Genomic DNA, 25731 nt, shown 5'->3' on the forward strand with positions numbered 1-25731 from the left:
ACCTATGTATAAAGAACAAATTTTAAAAAATGGTTTTTATTTATTTGAGAGATAAAGCATGAGTGGGGGAGGGGCTGAGGCAGAGGGAGAAGCAGGCTGCCCATTGAGCAGGGAGCCCAATGTGGGGCTCCATCCCAGGACCCTGAGATCATGACCTGAGCTGAAGGCAGACGTTTAACCGACTGAACTACCCAGGTGCCCCAAGAACAGATATTTTTGAAGTAGAAACAGACAACTAGTAGATGTAATAAGAGAGAACACGATGGAAAAATAATAAAAATGGTATTTGGAGGATATGAAACAAGACCTACATCAATGAGGAGACCTTCCATGTTCTTAACTCAAAGATACCAGTTCTAGTTAAAGCCCAGTTGGGTTTTTTGAAATTATCAGATCTGTAGTTCACATAGAAGAATCGATGAGTAAGAATTATTAAGAAAAAATTAAAGGGAGATAATAAGACCTTTCTTATATAATACTAAAATATATTTTAAAACTAATCAAAATAGTACAGGTATGCAAAGAAAATTGGATTGGAAAAAAAAAGAAAATCAGATAGGTACAGCAAAACAATTTAGAAACAAATGCAGGATATATGGGACTTTAATATTTTTTTAACAATAATCCAAGTAAGTGGAAGGAATGAAAGCTATCTAGAAATTGGTGTTTAGACATTTGGCTAAAGAAAGTAAATGTAGATGCTAACCTGTTATTATATACAAAAAATCCTAACTCAATTTAAAAATCATATGATAAAATTTTACTAGTGTTAGAAAAAGTTAAGAGAAAGTATGTGGAAGAGGCTTTGTAGGCCCATATCCTACAAATATAATAGCATATCATAAAAATATATGTAATAGGATATTCATTGGAATGTTGTTGATAAGAACAACAAATACACAACTTAGATGTTTATCAAGAGGCATATAGTTAAATGAATTATGTAGCATATCCATGCCATGTAATTCTTAAATGAATGAGACAGATCTCTTTGAGCTGATAGGAAAAGATTTCTAAGATATATTCTTGGGTCCAAAAAAAGCCAATTGAAAAACCATATGTATAGGATGAACCTATTTGTGTAAGAATTGAGAGGATATGTATTTAAATATGTATCCTTTATATGCAGACATGAATGTGTGTTTCTAGAAAATTCCAGGAAAGATAATGCTGACACTGATATAAGGAATTACTTGTAAGTACTTGTCATACCCTCACAACTGGGAATGGATTCATCATGAGCATGTGTTATTACTTTAATAGTAATACAATTATTGATGATGCTTTTGGAGATTATTTTTATCTTATATTTTTTATAAAATATTTAATTAAAAAAATATTTAATTATTTATTTTAGGGAGAAAGGGAGGTGGGAGGGGCAGAAAGAGAGATGGAGAGAAAGCCTTGGCAGTCTCTGTGCTGAGCTTAGAGCCAGATGCGGGGCTCGATCTCACAACCCTGACATCATGACCTGAGTGGAAACCAAGAGTTGGTCACTTAACTGAGTGTGCCACCCAGACACTTAGAATATTTTTAATGAAATGGCAAAATGTTTACTGCTGAAATGAAAACAAAGGATTTAGGGGTGCCTGGGTGGTTCAGTTGGGTAAGCATCTGCCTTCTGCTCAGGTCATGATCTCAGGGTCCTGGGACCAAGCCAGGAGCCTGGCTCCCTGCTCAGCGGGGAGTTTGCTTCTCCCTCTCCTTCCTACTCTGCTTTTTCTCACTATCTGTATCACTATCTGTCTCTCTCTCAAATAAATAAATACATACCTCTCTCTCAAATACATACATACATACATACATACATACATACATACCTAGGATTTAAAATTCTATAGAGGATGATCCAAATAATGTTGAAAAAGAAAGTGTGCTCATTTTGTGTGTATGAGCATGTGTATGTATAGAGGGGGCAGGGATGGACGGGCAGACAGACTCTTTTCTTTTAAATGTGTTGGAAGGCACTACATATTAGATTATTTTTATTTTCTTAATATATATTTTTAAAAACTTAAAATGCCTTTATAGGCTGATAAAATCAATAAAAATTATTTTAAGTTAATCCTTTTATTTCATGCATCCTGGGTTTACCCTTGATTTGACCTTGTTTCCTTGGATGCTCTCTGGCTCATGGAGGAGAAAATTTCAGCCCTGTAGATTTTGGAGTCCATATTTGTCTGTGGGGATGTAAAGAGCATGCTTGACTCCATTGTGTTATTTATTCCTATTTTGTCTTCTAAAGTTTTATCGTGTCAGTTTTCTTTTTATCTTCAGTTCTTTTTCTCTTCTTTTTCCCTCTTTGCCTAGATTTTAGTTTCGCTTTATTTCGTATTACATGTCTTTGCTCTTGATCTGTCATTTGAGACCATGACTGTTTTTGACTTTTATACCCTCTGAATCATTCATTATTCTTTCTGTATGTTCAGGCAGATCTCAGAACTACAGAGAATTACTTATCCAGCCATTCCTGTTTCATTATTCAGTTAAATTTTCTTACTAAGGGCATTTTATCTTTGACAGCTATTTCTTAGCTCAGTTTGATTTAGCAAACTTTTACGAACACTTGCTCTTTGCCAGGTACTGTGCCAGCTGTTGGGGTTATAGAGGTGAATCTATTCATTACTAGATTTACAACTTAAAGTTCAACTCACTTCTGTCAAGTTTTAGTTTGACAATAAAATCGGCCAAGGGAGCTGCCCTGTGAATTTTGGACATATTATTAAGTGAAGGAACAGAAATGAGTTCTAATTAAAAAGTAAATGTTTAATAAGCTGCTAGTACTTCTAACCCTTCATAAAAAACCCCGACAAAACCCAAACTTTTCATGGCTGTTGAAGTCAAACACATAGAAGTAGATCCTTACTAGATGGATAGTTAATGACCAAGAAGTCCTTAGGGTTTTGGTCGTAGGGATTGTTTCTGGCATAATTTGCTTTATAGTTTTCCTGTCTGCCATCCTGTGGTTAGTAAATAGCAAACATTCAATCACAATAAGCAATTAGTAATTTGGGGGCACTATCTTATGCTGGAAAGGATTTTATGTACGTCAGCTGTCCTTTACAACTTAGCTGTGAATGACTCTAAATGGATTTAAAATAAAAATTCATAATCATATATGTTTAAAGAGAAAAATAACTTGTACCAGTGTGTCTTTCAAAATAAAGCAGTTCAGAGCACTCAAATTAATTATGAACTTGAGAAGAATAGTCTAATTTTGATTTTATTTTTTACTTTCAAAAATATTTCCTTAGAGACACTCAGAATCCTTTGGAAGTACTCCTAGTTGCTCAGCTTTATTTCTTCAGAAATAGAAATGGAGGTGCACACTCTTTAAATATTGTCTTCTGTAATAGCACCTACCTTCCTCTTGAGCTTCGGGTCTGTAGTAACTAAATGAGTGGGTGTGCCCACTTCCTCTTGAATTCTTGAGACTAAGTCCTTTCATAAAGGAATAAGAGAAAAACCAAAAGTAATTTCCAGAGTTACTTGCCTTTGGGTTAGTGTTCACAAAAGAGAAAATTGAAGCCCAGGGGAAAATTTTAGAGAGATGAGTCTATGAAAATAGTTTCGCAGTAAATTGACTTTCTAAAAGTTTATTGATGGAGTTTAAGGGCCCTTCTGTCTCTGATAATAAAATCAGTAAGTTATGTTTTTCAAAGTTAAAATGGCAAGACATTTATCACCCTGTATTTAATTGAAACATATTTTTAGGTTAAAATTGAGAAAATAATTGTAGGTTTTAATCTAAAGTGAAGCTTGTGCATATCTGTGTTTATAGAAGTGTGTATTATATTCATAAAAATACACATATCACTGCACACAAATATGTACTAACTGTACTACTTCATCTATAGGCATGGCAGGCAGTATTACAGCCATACACCTGAACTTTCCTGTTACTTGATACCTTCATTTACCAATTCTTTAAAAATAACTTGTCCATTCTTGTTATGGAAATATTTATGAAATGTATTATATATTTTTCCTATCATTTAGAATTGAAATGAACTTTTTCTTAATACTGAGTAGCAGCACTATAAACATCAGTTGTTATCCTCTGTCTCTGGGTTTGTGTATCCTGGCTAGAGAGGTGTGTGAACCTAGTTTTGCAGTTGTGAGTAAAATGCAGGGCAGAGGATGAGGTGAGGTAGTTGAGGGAAAAATGGAGATGAGAGCAGTGGTCAGTAGGCAAAAGATGACTAGATAAATCTATGATCTAACTGATTTTGTAAGACAAACTATTGTGGTGAATCAGTGGATTTGAAGGCTCTGTTTCTTAAGATTTAGGTAAATAGGAACTAACCAGTCTTATATTGGAGGAGAAGGTTTATGAGAACTATGTCAGTTTAATTCCAGGTGTTACTTTTGTTACTTTTATATCTTATACTTGAGGTTTCCCATGAGTCTACGAGTGATTCCAACAGTTGGAAATAGGGCTAAGTTTGGTTTTGCTCGTATAGTAGTTGTCCTTGAATCCTCAGTACTGAGCCCTGAAGACTTGTCTGAATCATGATTCCTTCTTCCTTGTAGTAAGAGGGAAGGGGAAACTTGATAACTATCTGTTAACCTCAAGGCCTGGGTCAGTAACAGATATTATTAGCACTTGATTAAAAAAAAAAACAAAAAACTTTAAATGATGATTTTTGCTCTTTAACATGAAGTCTGTTAATCAGTTTTCTGAAAGAACATGCATACGTTTATTAGATTAAAAATACACACATACCTAGCACTTTGGATCCTAAAGGAGTGATGGGAGGGAGATGGGGATAGATCACCGTGGGATGTGTGGGCGCAGATTTTCGAACGGTGAACGTCTTTCCCATTTGGAGAAATCATTCCTTAAGGTGGAGTCTTGTCCCTGCGCCCTCCACTTTGCCCATTCTCCCTTTACAACCCACTGTGAGAATCACTTCTGTAGTCCGCCACTGCTGCGGATGATTTGATGGGTCTGGAAAGAGGTGAGAACTACTGCTTTGACCTGTCTACTCTTGGCACTTAGAGAAGCTTTTCTGTTGTAGATGCAATGTGATTAGATGATTCAACTTCTTTCTTTATTCTCCTTCTTTCAAGTTTGTTTATTAATTTTTTTAGCCATCTCCACACCCAAAGTGAGGCTCGAACTCATGACCCAGGATCAGGAGTCACATGTTCTTCCCATTGAGCCAGCCAGGTACCCTGTAGATGATTCAGTTTCTTGAGAGTAGAGCATAGTTTTTACTTGCCTTGGAATTGCCTGCTTGTTTCACTTAGCAGATGGCTATAAATGCGAATTAACGTGAAAATTTAATTGTTTTTTATAGTCTTTTTGTCATTTAAAATTAATGTGTTTATTCTGGAGATGCTAAAGTTAATCATTAAGATGAGGTACTAGGCCTTTTTGGGAAAGGTGAAATGAGTAATCAAGTACTGAATTAACCTGTTTGAGTTCCTTAAATCATCTTTTATTGTTGTGATTCTCAACTTTCTGAAATTTATGAACCTCTTAAAGAAAACTAAGTTTAGCGAACTCCCAGAATATATCAAAAACTCCAGCTTGAAAAACAGAAGTGTTTTATCTTTTTTTTTTTTTTTTTAACAGAAGTGTTTTAGACAAGGCCTAACTGCTTAAACCTTCATTCAGTTATCATGATATGGTGACATTTGATCTTTTTTGCTGTGAATTTAATTTTAATATCGGAACAACGGAGGGTGTTGAAATTTCATAGCATAATGGTGATAAGGTAGTTATCCAGATGATCATGCTGACATTTTTAGACCTAGCATTGCAATAAAAAGACAAAAACTTGAATACTTGAAACCCTTTGGATACATCTTTATACCCATCTCTGTAACAATCACTACTGGAAATAACTTGACAGACACTAGAAGTCAAAGTGGACAGAGGGCTTGTGACAAAATAAAAATGAGAAGGGTTGAGTATGGAGTGGGACTTCAGTTGGTTTTAGAGAGAAAGTAGCAACCATCTCCCTTTCCCTTTCAGCTCCCTTATAAAAGATGCTTCTCCTGTTCCTCTGATTGATGTTACAAACCTTCCTACTCCTCGAAAATTCCTTGATACCTCTCAGTATTCTACTCCTGGAAGCTCAAGTGGTAAGTATTTAATTCTTTAGCCACTCACCTTTTCATAATGCTGCAGTTCCTAGGCAAAGACCTGGGGAACTCTGGTGGCCCGGGATGGGGGGTGGGGTGAGGGTGGGGATCAGGGCCAGGAGGTCCTGGGTTAGTGACTTAGAGCCTCTGATGAGCTCTTTGCCACCCTCAGAATAAGATAGGAAATGATTGGTTGGGCCTGTTGCATTATCAGCTTTGAAAACTGGCCTCGGAATCTGGCCTGTCTCCTGAATCCAGATGCCCTTATGCTTTATTTGACTAGCACTGTATCTTTTTTGGTAGTGGAATTTGTTTTGTTTTGTTTAAAGATTCATTCATTCATTCATTCATTCATTCATTCATGATAGACATAGAGAGAGAGAGGCAGAGACACAGGAGGAGGGAGAAGCAGGCTCCATGCCGGGAGCCCGATGTAGGACTCAATCCCGGGACTCCAGGATCGCGCCCCGGGCCAAAGGCAGGCGCTAAACCACTGAGCCACCCAGGGATCCCCTGTAGTGGAATTTGAATTTTTTTTATGCACGGAGTTGGTTTTGTTTTGTTTTTTCCCTATACCTCTGTTATTTCTGTCAGCTGTCACCCAGCTACTCCTCCTTACATTTCTTTCTGGTCCTTGAGAGCTTCTGTGTGTGTGTTCTGTATCCTGTGTCTTTTATCCTGATACCTTGTATCTTACAGTGCCTTGCCCACATCAATATGTGAATGCATATGGGTGCACTAGGTGCATGCACACACGCATAATGTACTTTGAGGTTATATCCACAAACTAGCCATGTTTCTTCTTGGGCTACACACTATTCTGTTGAATAAGAGCCATTATGGCCTGTATTTAAAGTTGGAGAAGGAGGATATGCTTTGAATATAGGGGATTTGATTTAGGGGATTTCTGGAATGGTTCAGACCTGCCCTGTTGGAGGGTTCAGCTGAGCTTGGCCCATATTGTCTCTGGGCCTCTGCGAAGAACCTTCAACTGTTGCAGTTCTGGGTTGAGAAGGAGATGGGATTTTTTTGTGAGATATCCCACAGGTGCTTTCATGTCATAGCTAAAGTCATCAGTACCTTCTAAAGAATGAGTAATGTCGATTATTGTTGGCTTTGCAGGTATAAATTAGCTCTTATAGTTCTTTCTAGTTCTGTAGTCCTGTAGAGCTTGAAATAATGAAAAGGTGGAAAGGTAGAAAAATCATTTTGGAGTCAATCAATACATTTTGTGTGACTAATTGAGAGTGTTTCTTTTGAGAACCTAACTGTATATTGTTGTTGCTGGGGCGTATTTAATTACCTTTTAAAATATCATTTTATTAAGTTTTAGGGTTATTTAGGCTGGGAATCTTGAAATTTATTGCTTTTACTGTAGGAAAAGTGTAGAAGTTGTTTTATAATTTTACTGTTAGTCTACTTACCGATTTTTTTTTAAACCCCTCAGAATACTTACATTTATTTATTATGACACTTTACAAGGTTTGTACTCAAGCCTCTCCCTGGAGCTGAAAAGTTTTGTTTTCTCCCTCTTGCTGACATAGTGTTGCTATTCTTTGAGTTTTGGCACTGCTTCAAGCTTTGTAGAAAATGGAATTGTAAAACCCATATATATATATTTATACCTTTGATTTGTAATTTACCTCTTCCTTGAGGAAAAATTATCAGTTGTTATATCTTCGTATTTTTATAGTGTGAACCATCATTGCTTAGTCTGGTTATATCAATTTAAATAAATGTTGCCAAGTCGATGGCCAAGTGAAATAAAAATTTGAACTGGTTATGAAGAAATGATAGGGTAGGCATTCTGCAAATGAAAAGCACTGAAGTACCAAGTAAGTTGACAAAATGCTAATTATGGCAAATTTCAGTAGAAACTAATTTTGCTACATCTATTATTTTTAATAAGACAGCCTACTCTTTGATGGGCACTTTTCTGTCAGGCCCTGTAGTTAGCGTTTCTCACTTAGCGGAGTTCACGGTGAGACTTGCTCTCTAGCAGTCTGTTCCATCATTAGTGGGATGACTCCTGAAGAGCTGCATTGTGGGTCAGCAGAGCTGGGACCATTATGGGGACTGCTTGTACATATGCCACAAACCTTTCTCTTTAGAAAGGCTCCTTTCTTTGACTGTTTAAGACTGTTGATCTTCTGATTTTTCTGTGGGTGAACAAAAGAGCAGGTGGTTGAGATATTACCAATTGAAATGCGTACTAGGAGTACTTAAAGATGAGTGTAGTGCCCTACTCTATGTAAAACAACATTTTAGGTGCCTTGCATGAATGAGGTCAGTCCTTTAACAATCTTTGTAGGTAGATACTATTCTAACAGCTCCATTCTAACAGATGAGAAAACCGGGGCCTAGGGTGTGAATAATTGGTTTAAATTGACAGAGTTGGCAAGCCAGTAGGGCTGTGATTTCCAGTAAGGAGCTGGGTCCTCCCAGAATATGCTCTTCTAACCAGTTTGTTTTCCTGCAAAAAAGCTTGATATGCTCTGAGTATTAGGTTTTTCTGGTTGCCACGACAAATTATGACAACATAAATTTATCATCTTAGAGATTCGTAGGTTAGAAGTCCAGTGTGGGTTTCACTGGGCTTAAATCAAGGTGTTGGCATGGCTGTGTTCCTTCTGGAGGCTCTACAGGAGAGTCCATTTCCCTGCCTTTCCCAGCTCCTAGAAGCTGCCGCAAGACTTGTTGCCCTTTTCCTCTGTCTTCAAAACTGGGGACAATGTGTCACATCTCTGACCCACCCTTCTGCTGCCTCTTCCCTCTTTTAAGGACTCCTGTGATTAGATTGATTCCACCTGGATAATTCAGGACACTTTGCCCAGCTCAAGGTCTTTAACCTTAATCACATCTGTGAAGTCTCCATTGCCATGGGACCTATTCACAGATTCTGGGGATTAGAACATGGATATCTTTTGGGATATCCCATTCTGCACTGGTTATTTTCTGACTTGCTTTATCTTGAGGAGCCAATATGTAAAATTTTGACCTTCTTGAAATTATATGTGAAATCTTTTTAAATCCTTGCGGTTCCAGTTGTAAGGACTATGTTAATCTGGGTCACGTGATTAAAGAAAGGGGCTTGTATAAATGAGGAAGATGTAAATTATGTAGAGAACTGCATAAAATGTTACTAAGTACACATACAAGTGTGAGGCTGATGAAATAAATACACTATAAAGGGCAGATATTTTCTTATTCTTAATGAACAGTAAGTCCTAAGAGTGCATTTGTGATGTGCCTTGCAAGTCAGCCTTATATGTAATAGTCATTTTCAGAAGGGAATTTAACATAGGCTTTTAAAACTCCCCTCTCATCTTGTGAAATAGTAGGATGGAGGATGTAATCCATTAGAACTGACATTTTTATAGAGGAGGTTCCAGTAGGGAATCCCTGGATAGAACAGATCTGTCATTGGGGTGCCATAAATTAAGGTTGGAGGTGATTCCTGAGGACTTTCAGATTATTATTAAATAAGAATTTTGATTGTTTGCAAAGGAGTCATTTTTCAAACATCTTTACAGGTAGAGTTGTGAGTGACTTTTCTGTGAGATTTTCTATTATAGTTTCTATTATAGTATATAGTTACATGTTATAGTTTGCAAAACATATTCCATCATTCAACTGATGGCAGTGGTCCTATGAGGTAGTTATGGCAGGTACTGTTGTCATTATGGTGATTATTTTTATGGCTATCATATTTCAGTCTGTTAAATACTTAAGTTATAAAAGTAGAGAACTGTGGATGTGTATGCATCATCCAATTAAAAAATATTAATTACAAAATGTAAAATCAAGACACAGATTGGCAGAAGCAAGAAACGCACTAAGAGAAAAATGATTAGCTTCCATTTAGCTTTCCTGAACATTAGTGAAGAGAAGAAATGTCATTTTAAAGAACTGTACAAATGATGGACAATTTACAGAAGAGTCAGTCCATATACATGGAAAGATTGGCATTTATCCAACAGAGGTTAAGCATCCAGAATATATAAAGAACCCCTATAAATCAATAAAAGAAGCTGCTAATAAGCAAAAAATATGCAAATGTAATATATTAAAAATAGGCACAAATATGCATAAGCAGCTGGTGTAGTAAATATATGAAAGCTTGCTTATACACTCTAGTTAATCAGGTATTATTTTTAAAACTCACTTTATATATATATTCCATCCACAGAGGTTGAGTGGTTGGTCCAGGTTCACCAGATGGTAATTGTTGGAAGCTGGCCTCATGCTGTTCTCACTCTAAATAAGTAAGAGATGTATTTTGCAAGCCTTTCTCCTATTTCTCATCAGTCACAGTATTTTGTAATGTACAGGAAACTAATGTCTAATTTAGATGTAGTAATTCAACTATAACTTAGGTAAAAGGATGGGAGAAGTGTGGAAAAAAGCCAATAATTGTAGTAAAATGTTGGTTTAAGCTTTTGGATTCCCATTGTGTCCTTTTATTTGGCAACCTGCCTTTGGAACATTTTGACTGAGCAATTACTCCCGGGGTACACAGGCATTTCATTTGTGGCTTCTTTATTCATTTTATGCATGCTCCTGCTGGGATTGCTGTGACTATAACTATAATGAAACTGGACTTCTTACTTCTTTTCTTTTTGGTACTAGCATAGGTTAAGCAATAAAACCTAAAGAGAGCACAAATTAAATGATTTTTTTCTTTTGCTGCTTTTTTAATGTACATTTTATTTCATAAAGTCTTGTTCTGGGACTTGGTATTTTTCTAAAAAATTTAGGATTTGATATATAAATTCTTTCTACATGGAGTGAGAGCTATGAATCCTAACGTAAAAGGAGATGAATTTTTTCTTCTTGTAACTCACATGTCTAGAATAGTGAAAGTTCTCTAAAACAATATGATGCCTTGTGAGTTACTTCTGTCCTGAGGTTGGGACCTCCCTTGGAATTTAAAATTTAAAAAAAAAAAATTTTTTTTTTAAATTTTTATTTATTTATGATAGTCACACAGAGAGAGAGAGAGAGGCAGAGACACAGGCAGAGGGAGAAGCAGGCTCCATGCACCAGGAGCCTGACGTGGGATTCGATCCCGGGTCTCCAGGATCGCGCCCTGGGCCAAAGGCAGGCGCCAAACCGCTGCGCCACCCAGGGATCCCTCCCTTGGAATTTTAAATCAGTTGTTCCTAAAGTATCCTTCATTTGCTATTAAATATCTTGGTTGATTTCTATTATTAATCATAAGTAGAACAGAGGACTATATACAAAGGAGGCAAAATAGAATTAATAGTTCAGATACCTGTAAATGTAAAAATAAAGCAAGGCCAGAGTTTGTTAATTAAAATACATCTATTTATTAACTATGAATATTATATTCACACATTGGATGTGAATGTAGCAATCATCATGTATTAACTACCAATTAATAAATCTTAATATTTTTCCATATTTGACTCTCTCTTTTTTTTTTTTTTTTTAAAGATTTTATATATTCATGAGAGACAGAGAGAGAGGCAGAGACACAGGCAGAGGGAGAAGCAGGCTCCATGCAGGGAGCCTGACATGGGACTCGATCCCAGGTCCCCAGGATCAGGCCCTGGACTGAAGGCGGTGCTAAACCACTGAGCCATCTGGGCTGCCCTTTGATTCAGATTCTTTAAAAAAAATTTTGCAGGTATAATTGAAGCTCCCAATGAATGTATTAATTTTTTTCTCAATTCCTTTCCTTTCTCTTTTACCCTAAAGGTCACTACTATTTTGAAAATGTTCCTATCTTTCCCCAGTATGTTTTCATACTTTTACTGTGTGTGTGTATATATATGTTGTATATTTGTAAATATAGAAACATCACATACTTTATATATTCACATATGTATTTGTATGTAAATGTTATAATATTGTGTATGTTTATATAAAGTATATTATTTTAGAGTTTATATAAATTGTATAGCCTAGTTTACATATTTACTTGATTTTAAATCTTTTATTTTTTTTTCAAAGATTTTATTTATTTATACATGAGAGACATAGAGAGAGAGAGAGAGAGAGAGAGAGAGAGAGGCAGAGACACAGGCAGAGGGAGAAGCAGGCTCCACAGAGGGAACCCGATGTGAGATCCGATCCTGGGTCTCCAGAACCCCACCCTGGGCCAAAGGTGGCGCTAAACTGCTGAGCCACCGGGGCTGCCCAATATTTACTTGATTTTAATGATATAATTTAAGTAGTTAATTATATCATATGTATCATTCTACTGCTTAGGTTTTATTTTTATTTATTTATTTTTAAAGATTTATTTATTTATTCATGAGAGACACAGAGAGAGAGGCAGAGACACAGAGGGAGAAGCAGGTTCCTCTCAGGGAGCCCAATGTGGGACTCAATCCCCAGGACAGAGATCATGCCCTGAGCCGAAGGCAGATGCTCAACTGCTGAGCCACCCTTAAACTCAACATTGTAATCTTTGCATTTTCTTATGTTACAATGTAGCTCTAGTTTATTTGTTTTAACTACTTATAGTATTTTTTTTTTAAATTTTTTATTTATTTATGATAGTCACAGAGAGAGAGAGAGGCAGAGACACAGGCAGAGGGAGAAGCAGGCTCCAGGCACCGGGAGCCTGATGTGGGACTCGATCCCGGGTCTCCAGGATCGCGCCCTGGGCCAAAGGCAGGTGCTAAACCGCTGCGCCACCCAGGGATCCCTTATAGTATTTTATTATGCAATTGCAATTTATCCATTCTATAGGTAGACAAGTTACAAGTTTGCAATTTTTCATTATTAGGAACCTTATAACAATGAGTATTGTTGTACATATTTCTGTAGGACAGTTTCCCTGCCACTGATCTCTTGGGAATGGGTTGTAGATAAATCTGAGATACTGAACCCTTCAGCCTTTGGTATAGCCATTTGGATCTTGGGCCAGTTGAAATCTCTAGGCAAGTTCTCCTTAGCAACATGCAGCCACCTCCATTTATCCTAGTTGTGCTGGATAAGTACTATTATTTTCCATATGTGCCACGATGCCCCAAAGTGAGGAAGCCTTACTCTTGGGGTACCGTGTATGTTCTGTATGTATAGGAATGGGCATTTTGAACTTCACTTGCCAAACTAGCTAGCTATCTATCTTTGCTTATTTTTTATTTATTTGTTTTTTTAGCGAGAGAGTTGGGGGAGGGGTAGAGAATCTTAAGTAGAATCCATCAATTGGGGACTCATAACCCTTACTTAAGCCAAAATCAAGAGTCAGATGATGAACTGACTGAGCCACCCAGATGCCCATGCCAGATAGCTTTTTAAAAGTGATTGTACCAATGTAGATTTCTCTCAACTGTGCATGAGCTTTTGTTTCTCTATTTATTGCCCTTAAATTTGGCGTTGTTAGACTTTTAATTTTTGCAAATGGATTTTCACAAATCCGACAGGCTTCGTGTTTGTATTTTTTTAGTTTGTTATTTTAGTTTGCATCTCTGAGGTTTCTAGTGGTGTAGAGAATTTTTCCATGTATGTGAGCCATTTGGGTCTCTTGTAAATTGTTGTTTGCCAGGTTTTTATTAGGCCATTTCTTTTCTCTATTACTGTGTAAGAGAGTTAAGTGGATGCTAATCATTTTTCTGCTTTTCCACCCACCCCATATAGTTAATCAATTTCATTAGTTTCTGGTTTATTCTTCCTGCATTTCTTTTTAAAAAATAAGTATCTGTGTGTCTATTTTATACCTCTTCCATGAAGGGGAATTTTATGTTAGATACTCTCTTATATTTTCCTGTTTTCACTTGTCCTGGAAAGCACTCCACTTCAGTTTATATAGATTGTTTTATTATTATTATTTTTAATGCTTGAATAGTTCTCCATTATGTTGATTTATCATAGTTCAATCACTCTCATGTGTGGGTATAGGGGTTTACAGTATTTTGTCTTTATAAGTAGTGATGTGATGAATAACATTGTGCATATGTATTTTCATTGTTTTTGAAGGTGTATCCTTAGGGTAAGCAGCTAGCAGAGGGATAGCACAATCAAAAGAGAAGGCCATATGTATTTTTTTTTTTTTTTTTTTGGTATTGCCAAATTCTCTAGAAGAGCTGTAACAGTTTGCATTGTACCATGAGTATGTGAGACTGCTTGTTTTCCCCACAGCCTTCCCAAATAATGTGGTGGTATACTTTTTCATTTATGCCCATTTGAGAGCATATCACATGGTATCACAATATTGTTTAATTTGCATTTCTCTTATTAGTCAGTTTGAACAATTTTCCTTATTTTTAAAGCCCATTTTAATTTTTTTGTGAATTGTCATTTATCCACTTTTTTTCCTATTTTATCTTTAATTCTCTTACTGTGCTATGTTAATGGACTTCCCAATATTGAACTGATTTTTCACTCCCTAGAATAAATGTCTCTTGATGATGGTGTGTTACTTTCTCAATGTGGTGGTGAATTCTGTTTGCTAATATTTTACTTAGAATTTTTGCATCGATGTTTATAAATGATACTAAGTCACATCAGATTAAGGCTTCAGTATAATAATTTGCTTCATAAAAGGAGTTGGGAAGTTTGTCTTCATTCTCAGTGCTCTAGAACAATTGATGGAACATTAGGGTTCTCTGATGTTTGAAGGTTAGGGAATTTCCCTGTGAAAACACTTGGATCTGATATTTTAAAATATTTTTGTTCTTTATTAATATTTTCTATTTTTTCCATAAATTGTTCTCTTTAAGCATTCTAGGGTCTCTAGAATCAGTTTTAATAATCTGTCTTTTCCTAGGAAATTATTGATTTCGTTTAGTTTTTCAATTTTATTTATACAAAAATCTATGAAGTATTTTCTAATGATTTTACAATTTCCCCTTTTTTTCTTTTTATTTGCACTAACTCTCTTTTCTTGATCACAGTAACTGGTGGTTTAGCTATTGTCTTAGGTTTTTTTTTGTTTTTTGTTTTGTTTTTTGTTTCTGTTTTTAATTTTTAAGAAATAACCAGTATTTTAATTATTGATTAGGGCTATTTTTCTGTTCTTTACCTCATTTTCTGCTTTTATTTTCTTTTTTGTGCTTTCTTGTTTATTTTTTCTCCTGATCTAGACATTTGAGGTCATGTATTTTAATTCTTTCATTTTTATGGATAAAAGTGTTCAATTTCAGGATTTTTTTTTCTCATCATTTTAAATGTGCCCCATAGTCATTGATATTTAATGTTTACATTATCATTTAAAAATATTGTCTCATTTCATATAACACATAAAAAAAAGTGCTCATTACATCAAATGCCCTCCTTAATGCACATCACCCGTTTAGCCCACTCACCACCCATTTCCCCTCTCACAGCCTACAGTTTGTTTCCTATAGTTAAGAGTCTCTTATGGTTTGTCTCTCTCTCTGATTTCATCTTATTTTTCCTTCGTTTCTTCTATGTTCATCTGTTTGGTTTCATAAATTCCACGTATGAGTGAAATCATAGGGAATTTGTCTTTTTCTGACTGACTTGTTTCACTTAGCATAATGCCCTCTAGTTCTATTCATGTCATTGCAAATGGCAAGAATCATTCTTTTTGATGGCTGAATAATATTCCATTTTATATCATCTATTTATATCTATATATATCTATATATATATATATCCTGTGTTTTTTTATCCATTCATCTGCTGATGAACATCTGGGCTTTTCCCATGGGTTTGGCAGTTGTGGGCATTTTTGCTATAAACATTGGATGTGTGTGCCTCTTCAAATCACTATTTCTATATCATTTGGATAAATACCTAGTAGTGCAATTGCTGGGTCATGGGTTACCTCTATTTTTAAGTTTTGGAGGAACCTCCATACTGCTCTCCAGAGTAGCTGCACCAGTTTGCATTGTTTGCCCTTGTAAGTTGTGATTCTGTAGACCTTGAGGACTTTTTAACTTAGGAACTTAACAGTTTTAGTGGGATATATACCCTGGAATTTTTTTTTTTTTTTTTTGTGGTTAATTTTCCCAGATGCCCGGTGGGCTCTTTCATATTGTAGATTCAATATTTTTTTTTTTTTTGCTTTATAATTTTAAGTAGTCTGTTCTGTTATTTGTTTTTCTTCTAATATGTTACTTTTTTCTTTTCCTGTCTTCCATTTCTACTACTTTCTCTTCGGTCTTTGTATTTCTTTCTTTATATCCCTTTTATTCTCTGTTGGTTCCTTGAATTTCCTTAGTACCCTTAATGAGATACTCATTTGAGTCTGTTTTCTCTTGGACACTTTATAATTTATTCTTCCTATCTGAAATAATAGCCTTTTTCTTCCATATCTCTCCTGAGTTTAGTCCATTTTCTTATTATACCTTTCTTTTATTGGTCTGTGTCTGTTCTTAGCTTTAGGATTTCTGACTTAATGTGGCTTTTTGTATCCCCAAATTCTTGTTTGAATATATTCCTACCATCTGGAGTGTTGTCATCTAATTTCCTTGTGCTTCTTGGTGGTTGCACCAAGGGAGTTTTCTTGTGTTAATGTGTGTTGGATGTTTCTGTATACCTTTATGCAAATTTGTTCATTTTTTTTCTTTTATGGATTTGGGGTATTTTATAGAATTCCTAACTCATTGGCTCCCTCTTCTGTCAGCATAGCAAAATCCTAATCCTTGAGTGTATTAATTGATTTGATGGTAAGAGAAGGTTGTTCTCAGAATTTTAACTCTTGTGGGATCCTGAATTTTCCCTTAATGCTTCTTTCTCCCTTGACCATCCAGTAGCTAAAGGGTCTTTCTCTCTTTCTTTTGTCTTATTTCTCCCATAGAAGCTGGAGGTCTCAAATACTGCAAGTTGTCTGATTTTAAACTTTCTTCTCTGTAGTCCATGATCTCCTCTTTTTTTGGATACTTTTTGAGTATTTTGAACTTTAGGGTGGACGTAGTCTTTTTTAGAGATAGTTTTGGATCAGTCACCAACCCCCATGTCTTTTCATAGTTTCTTCAATAGCCTGCTATTGCTTGTAACAAAGCCTTGTGTCAGAGTAGGGGTGGGACAGGAACCTGAGAGATTGTGTGCTGGGATTTGGTGTTCTTTTAATTTTTACTTACAGTTGTGAATTTTGGGCAATTTCTGTCTTTCAGGCTATCCTGAGGGTATGATTTGTAGGAATTTTGTTTGTTTTTCTGGTTGTTCTATGTTGTTTTGGAGGAAATAAGGAGAAATGGGCACCTAAGCAACTACTATTGTCTCCAGCAATCCAGGAGTTCCTAAAGCTAGAAGTCCTAAAAGTACTTTTTTTTTTTTTTTTTTACTTTATTGGGTGTTTGTTTTTGGGCTTTGATGTCACATTATCTCATTTAATATACACAGTTGTGTAGATAATATTATTTCCATTTTACAGATGGAAAAATTGAGGTCCAGCAAGATTTAATGACTTGTGAGAGATTTACACAATGAGAATGTAGTAGAGTTGATAATCAAATTTAAAGTCGTATGATGCTCAGCTCTTGCTCTTTTTACAGGATCGTACTGTCTCTTTGAGCAATTGAACTTACAAGGCCTAACACATTATTGAATATTGATATAAACTGTCGATTTCTTTATGGGTTCCATGGGTCTTTTCTTATTCTATATCCCTCTTAAAATTTTTAGTAACCACTTCTCTGCTGGTGGCTACTCGTTGACCTTCAGAGATGCATCTTCCTGGCTCCAAAAGAGAGAACTTACGTCAAGTGTTGTCCCAAGGGAAACTGAACATGTGTCAGTTTTGTTTGTTTTTATCGTATTAGTCTACCTTGCACTCCATCTTCCCCCTGAAACATACCATCATTTTCCCCATGACCCACTTTCTCTTATGGAAGGACCAGTGCATATTCATTGTGCTTTCAAATCTATCTCACTGCAATGTGGGGTTCATCTCTACCTCTGAGTTGAAACTGTTACTATGCTGAGGAAGGAAAAAAACCCCTAGCTTCATTAAATGATAGCTCCAAGTAGCATTTAGCAGTAGCTTTTGGCAGCCTCCTTTCAGGAGTGGGGTGTTATATTGTCTGTAGTTTCCTTTAAAGTAATTTAATCTGCACCTTAAGGGTGCTTAGTTAACATTTTTGAAGTACCTTAATCAAGGAATCCACACTTCAGGGGTAGTTAGTTAACATTTGAAAGACCCTAATCAAGATTCTATACTCCAGGGGCAACCAGTGCATCAGATGCTGCTGTCTCCATCTGTACCAGTGGGTGCATTAATTAGAATAAAAGATGTTAGAAGTAATTTTTCATCGGTGAAACGAATGGTATTTAAGATACAGAGTTGACCAGTTATCTCCACTGGGACATGAAGATAAGGATTTTGATAGGGCCAGAAGCCTACCTCGTTGGTCTAGAGCTTGATTTGGTCGTGTGCTCATAGCCCTTGATGGAGGATTTTATCAGCTCATCTGGCCAGTGGTGCAGGTGACCTCTCTGTAACACCCATGGGCCAGACCTTGCCTGCCTGCTTCTCCACACAGAGGTTGTTGGACACAGACTCTGGCCTCACTTATTTTTTCTATTCCTGGTCTACAGAAGTGTTACTCTCCATTTTGAACCAGAGTATTTCTTTATAACTTCTTAGTTCATATTTTGTGTATAACTGTGTTTTGAGATTGGGTTATCTTGAGAATTTACAGTGCCATTTTGGCCAGAAACACAGAATTATTAAGTGGTAACTTCTTATTTTCTACTTGCCAGTATCATCACTCTTCTGAGGATGGATTCCCATCTTTGGGGGCAGCACTGTGGATATGTAATTCTCTTGATACTTTATTGGGCTAATTAGGCTTCGTAATTTTTTTGAAGTCTCCTTACCATATTGGATTCTGTTCAACATGACACAGTTCTCCTGTTATATAGACATAATGTTCTTGAATATAGCATGTAAATGAAGTCATATATATAGGTCCAAATCATATACATCATATTTACCTTCTTTAGTTTCCATGCATAGTATAAAGCATGATGTTTACCAGGAGTTTCTGTGGGAAACACTACCATTATCTCTTAAAATTTCATGAACATGCATAAATGTTAAGTTAAATAGTAAAGCTTATTCAGTACAAAGTTAAAATGTATCACCAGGGTTCTTGTGCAAATTTGATGATATGTGTATATAACCATGGCATGTGTTACTAATATTTTCTTACCAGATGTACCAAGAAAAGAAAGCAGTTATGGACTAGTCTACATTGCTTCCTGTACTCACTGGGAAACAAAAGTTAGTTTTCTTTTATAGAACACTTAGCTGATTAAATGGATTATTCACTTCATCTGTCATTTTTTTAAATGGGCTATCTGTAATCTAGGTGCACATAATTACCTATAGGCCATGGAACCAGAGATGTATAGGTTTGTTCTAAGGTAGTAGAATCATGGAATTTTGGAGCTTGAAAAGACTGGAGATACCATCTAGTTAATCATTGCATGAGTCCCAAAGTGTCTTGTTAAACCTTCATGAATCCATACTTAGCCTGAAACCACAGACACGACTTAGGCATGTATATCTACACATCCATCTCTCTCTGCTTCCTTCCCTGTCTGTCTATGCGTGTATAAGGAACAATTGGAGCCAGTAGGATTTTAGTAATAGTAATGAATAAGAACAAGAAAGTCAATATTTAGCACAGTCCTGCCAGTGAGGGTCTTCAAAACCAGGTTCAAGAAATCCTTGCTTGATAAGCATCTTCAGAGCAAAAAAGGTCAGAGAAAACTGGGTAAGAGAGTACAGTATTTCTAATTATAAAGTGTTCTAAAACCTACACAGTGAGTACATATTATATCACTATAGATACAAGGGAAGGATTTGGTGTTTCGTCATTGGGAAGTATGTATGTTTTGTTCTAGTTGTGGTGTGAGACCCAGCTGCATTCTTTTCGTACAAGACTTTTTCCATAAAGCACCAATAATTCTATCTGACCTCATAGGGTTTTTGTGATTATTGGGCTAGTCTTCGTGGTTGATCATATTATCCTTTTAAATTGCCTTTTAATTTTCAGCTGGTGTAAGTGAAATAGATAATATAAATCAATTAATATTGGATCTGTTCAGTGTTTATGCTCTAGGTGATTTCAGGAGACAAACAGAAAGATAAGGTTCTAAACAAATGTGCCATTTGGGGCTGTGGCATTTTATTATACTTGTTATTTTTTTAATAGCTCATCTATCATATTAGTACACATGTAAGTAGCTATATGCCACACCATCTTAGGGCCTCATTGATTTAAAGTACATTTATCTCATCACCAGTAGCTCCTGTAGCAGGTGGTTGCAACATGCAGGTGGCCCTTGGCTTGTGTCTGTTGGTGACTCATATGTGCTCTTTCGTGAAGATGATTTTCTCTCAGCTAAGTTTCTATTACTTTTTTCCCTGCCTGAAGCTCTGCTTATAGTTGTGCTTCATTTTCCCTCTCTAACATGCTGAATTTAGAGACTCCTTGGCTGCTAAGTATTTCTCTCTTCTCACTGCTGGGATTGGTTTTGCAGGATGCAGGAATTCTGTGGTCTGAGGTATCGAGTTCTTAATGTATAAAAACAAAACCAGTAACTAAAATGTCTATTCTTGGAACGTCACATTTGGAAATATCAAAGCCTTTTTTTTTTTTTAATTTGCCATCAGAATTGTCATCTTCAGAGGCTTAAGCCACCTTGCTTCTACTCCCACTTGATTAGTATTAAAATTTATTAAATTAAATACCACATCATCAAAAGTCCTCTATGTTGCAAAGAAAATCCTAGGAATTTGGTCATTCTTGATATGCTTCTGTGTCTCCACATGGTTTTCTGCCTAATGGATAAGTACGTAGGGGACTTTTTCAGTGAAGATCGAGCTCATTGAAGTAATTATGTCCTGCATGTCCTTAACTTCTTTGGGCTCAGATTTAAGTACATTTTGTGAGTTGGGAACAAAAAGAAAAGGGTATGAGGAAAATGGCCTGCATATCATGTGAAGTAGGGGTTTGGGAGACTTTATGCAGTGGTTACAAGGATTTACTCCATCATGAGATACTTTCATTCTTCCCTAATAAATAGATCGGAGTGGTGCTGAAAACCCTGGAGTGAACTCATAGTATCACTGAGCTTGAGTCTACTAAGTAGAATGGCATGCATTCTCTTTCAGGATATCACATATTTTAAAAACCTGCCAGTTATTTTGAAGAATAGAGAAGAGGGAAGATGGGGAAGGCTTTAACTATGTAGGGTTCATTTTTCAGCTTTTACTCACTTTTGCTTTACTCGTTCTTAATCATTTTTAAAATGAGAGAATTATTTTGAGTATTTTGGGGTACATACCTCTGTGTGTGTGCATTAGTCTGAGGGGAAGGCATATGGTGGTCAATAGATAGCAGAGATCTCAGATCCCTATCCCTCCTTTTCCCCAGCTCCTCACTGGGCGGTAGGAACCGCTGTGCTAGTCTGTCCTCTTTCATTCCCAAACCAGGTGGTTTTGATGAAAGCTATAGTTAACAGATCTGCAGAGACTTTTGACACATAAAATTATTTCTCAGAAAACTAACATGGATTAGCAAGACCTGTTTTCTGTAGACAGTATTATAGTAGATCTGTGTTTAAAGAAAAATAGAAGGTGGTTCTTTTGTATTTATGAAAACTCTTCATTACTCTTTCCCTCAGAGTATTGTCTCACTTGCACATATCATTCTTCATTTTTCTATATCTCTAGCCATTTGTTTTAACTGATTTACCTTATTTAACTTACCTCTTTTTATCAAGTTACTTTCTTTTCTAACTACCAAATAAGAGTTTTGAGACTGTGGTCAGGCTCTTTAGAATTCTTCTGTAGCACTCAAGTATGGCATTTTATAAGCAGCAAATGCTTAATAAATGTCATGAACTGACTGGCTCATCGTAGAAGTGGCAGTCTGTGGGAAACTTTCTGTGGACATTTGCTTGTTTTTAATGGCTTCCACCTCTTATTATAACTGATGGGTATGATTCACGGAATATAACTTATTTTGTGATTCTTCGTTACTATGTGAATATAATTTAATTAAAAATTTAATTGAAAAATCTCTTGCTCCTTTAAGACGTAATCAAAGCTGTGATCTCATTTATTCAACTTGTTCTGTTTTTGAATCTTGTAATGGAACTTTTTTCTTTTTCTTACAGCAAGGGAGATAAACCTGCAGGACATCAAGGAGGATTTGGAATTGGATCCAGAGGAGAATAGCACCCTTTTTATGGGCATTCTCATCAAAGGACTGGCCAAACTGAAGAAGATTCCAGAGACAGTGAAGGCGATCAAAGAGCGCTTGGAGCAGGAGTTGCAGCAGATTGTGAAGAGGTCTACCACCCAGGTGGCAGACAGTGGCTATCAGAGGGGAGAGAGCCTCACTGTGGAGAACCAGCCAAGGTAACTGGCATGTGATGTGTTGTTCTGAGAACTCTACATTTTTAGGATGGGGGTTAGGTGAACAACTTTCGTTGATGTTATTTCTTTGACTTGGGCTGCTAGAGCTGATACAAACTCAGATTGATGAAAATGGCTGAATAGGCATCATTCAGCTGGTTTTTGATGTAGTTAAGAAGCTTTAAAGCGGGGATCCCTGGGTGGCGCAGCGGTTTAGCGCCTGCCTTTGGCCCAGGGCGCGATCCTGGAGACCTGGGATCGAATCCCACGTCGGGCTCCCGGTGCATGGAGCCTGCTTCTCCCTCTGCCTATGTCTCTGCCTCTCTCTCTGTGTGTGTGTGACTATCATAAATAAATAAAAATTAAAAAAAAAAAGAAGCTTTAAAGAGTATTGTTCATACTCAGATGAAAAAAATGAAAAATGTAGTGATTGAATATTAAATACTAAGCAGTACTCAAGTCATTTGCATATATTATCTCATTTAATTCTCACTACGACTTTATGAGCTACTTATCTAGTATCTACATTTTACAGTCCAGGAAACTGGGGCTCAGAAACTAGTAATTAGTTCAAGGTGACAGAAAAAGTGACTGGCCTTGGAGTTGAATGCAGTATATAGTCTTTCTCTGTCCTGTGCTTGCTTCTTTAATGTGTGGTGATATTTACCAAAAAGATAGGTCGTTTCAGGAGTTCCTCTATCTATTTAAGATAGCTAATAGGATTTGGATTTCATAATTCTTGTTTCATAAGGGGAACCTAAAATTGTTCTATAGTCCTAACTCTGTCTTGACTCATACACTGAGAGATCATGTCTCCAAACCAGAGTTCAGGGCATAATAGACTGAAATCACTTGACCATGGGACAAGATATTTGAAATGGAGGCTTTTCTAGAAAATCCAAGATATACTCTACACAGGTTCTGTTCCCTGCCCCTCTTCTCTGCTTCTGTCCCCCTCCATGTATACCAGGGCAGGAATTTGTTACAGTGTGAGGTAGGGAAAAACCACTGGAAACTACAACTTTGTGTGAGGACAAAGGGCAAAGTGGAGAAGGTCTTCTCAGTTGCTCCAAGAATGTAAGTTCCTGGGAGGTGCCAGATAGTATATAGAAGGGATCATAATCTCATGGATCTGTTGTTAAGGAAACTCTACTGTTTGTACTTAGGACTTAAAGAAATACTTTTTTAAAGAGCAAATAATAAATTTAAGGAGAAATCATAGCTTGCTTAGAATTCCCCAGACTTCAAATATTTTGGGAAAATTAATGTGTTCTATTTACATTTTCTATATTTTGATATATCTAAATAACATTGATTTTGATTATACTTTAAAACTTGTAAAAAAAAAACTCGTCAAAAATAAATTCCCTTAAAAACTTCTTTAAAAAATGCAATTGGTATGGGAACACGTGGGTGGCTCTTGGTTTCCACTCAGGTCATGATCTCATGGGTCATGGGATTGAGCCCCGCATCAGACTCAGGTCAAGATCTCATGGGTCATGGGATCAAGCCCCGCATCAGACTCAGGTCATGATCTCATGGGTCATAGGATTGAGCTCCACATCAGACCACACTGATTGGGGATTCTGCTTGAGGGTTCTCTCCCTCTCCCCCTCCTCTCTCTCTCTCAAATAAATAAGTCTTAAAAAAAATGCTGTTGGTGAAGAAACCATCTTCCACCCATCTCCTGCCATAGACCATTTCAAAGAATGTATTTTGATGTTTTGGAGTCAAGCAGACCTGATTTTGAATGCCAGCGCTGTAATCTGAAGAAGATAACCCATGTCTTAGAGGGTTGCTTGCACTAGATGAGGTCATGTGATTAGAATTTAGTAAAGTAGCACCAGGAAGAACTATTACATGCATAAGTATATATGAACACACACTTTTTATTTTTTTATTTTTGCTTCCTTCTTGAACTTCCATGTTCTTTGATCACTCACATTGTCATCTAGAGAGGCTGGGGAATGGTTCTAAATTGAACTTTGCTTTTCTTCTTTCTTTGCCTGGTGCCTGGATTTCCGTGAAGACCTTTTGCCTCCTTACTAATGAATACTCCAAAATTCTGGCTTGCTATTTGCCCTGTTGCTGCAAGTCCCTAGATGAATACACTGAACTTTCATAGGGAAATAACGTGACTGTAGTGTATATTGGAAATAAAACGAAAGGGCACGGATCAATAACTTTTCTGCAAATCTCATTACAGTACCCTTAAAAGCAATGTGTCTTTCATAGAATTTTGACCCCTTCCTCTTCCATTCCCTAAGCCCTTTCCACAATTCACAAGTGGAAATTACAGCTGTAGAAGTAGAAATTCAGCATAGTGCCCGAGGAAATAATAAATGTTTCTCTATGAGGAATGAGTTAGCAGAAGGGTTCCCCCCCAAACCCCCCTTTAAGCCTTTTGGTTGTTGGTGGTAGTTAGAGCTTTTATAGGCAGGATGTGTTGCATACTGGCAAGTGAACAAACTATCTTGGTTTCAGGTGTATGGCATGATCCCATTTTATAACATGTATGAATCTGAAAAATTGGGCCCAGACTATTATGAGATAAATTAGACCAGAGAAAGCAAATACTTAGAGTGAACCACTCTTCTTGAAGATCAAAGATTAAAGTCTTGGGCTGGGATTCCAAATGACTGATAATTTTGAACTAGGCTGTGGTGGCTCTGTGCTTGAAAGCTTTAAAATGCTTTAAAACTCACAAATTAATGACCTTGGAAGTGTCATTCAAGAGTGATTGGCATTGTTGCTTCTAGAGGCTGAAAATTTTAGAAGGGATATTGTCAGATTATCCCTTGAAGCTTATATAGTATTTTGTGTTCATCAAACTGTACTGGGATATGTTACTGGCATTTATTTTAGAAAGAAGTCAAGTCACAATACTTTATATTATTTATCATTCATGGAATCTTATGATAAAGTACAAGAATCTGTTTTTCTTAAAGTTGGAGTATAGGCAAAAAGAACCATAAATTCTCCCCCCCCCCCCCAAATGTACCTTCTTTCCCTCACCCCCCAGTGAAATAACCTCTTCTAAATCATTAGCATATACATACTGCTCTGAGGCAAGATACCAGTACTGTAACTTTCCTTAAAAGTTTCATTGTTCAGCATCATCTTATTAAATATATTCTGGTTGTGATGCATTGCAGGACTGTTTCATTTGTCTTTATGTAAAGAGAATTAATGTGGTGTGCTATTTTGCTAGAAAAGAAGGAACCAGGCTAGTGAATTGTCATACTTCACTTCCTGCAGAGCCAGAATACTTCTGTAGCCAGTTTTTAAAAATCACTTTGGTGACCCACTTATTTTTTTTTATCTTC

At 36.5% G+C, this 25731-nt stretch overlaps 1 protein-coding gene across 4 annotated transcripts in view; it reads left to right on the top strand.

The window, feature by feature from the left end:
- EXOC4 (exocyst complex component 4) overlaps positions 1 to 25731 on the top strand; it is a 755174-nt gene that overhangs the window by 55743 nt on the left and 673700 nt on the right. For all 4 annotated transcript variants that reach the window (XM_041727473.1, XM_041727474.1, XM_041727476.1 and 1 more), the window contains exons 5-6: positions 5984 to 6093; positions 22165 to 22408. In XM_041727473.1, coding sequence (XP_041583407.1) covers positions 5984 to 6093; positions 22165 to 22408 — 354 coding nt within the window. The remainder of the gene's footprint in view (positions 1 to 5983; positions 6094 to 22164; positions 22409 to 25731) is intronic.

This window comes from Vulpes lagopus, chromosome 13 (assembly GCF_018345385.1).
Source record: "Vulpes lagopus strain Blue_001 chromosome 13, ASM1834538v1, whole genome shotgun sequence".
In the NCBI taxonomy this organism is placed as follows: Eukaryota; Metazoa; Chordata; class Mammalia; order Carnivora; family Canidae; genus Vulpes; species Vulpes lagopus.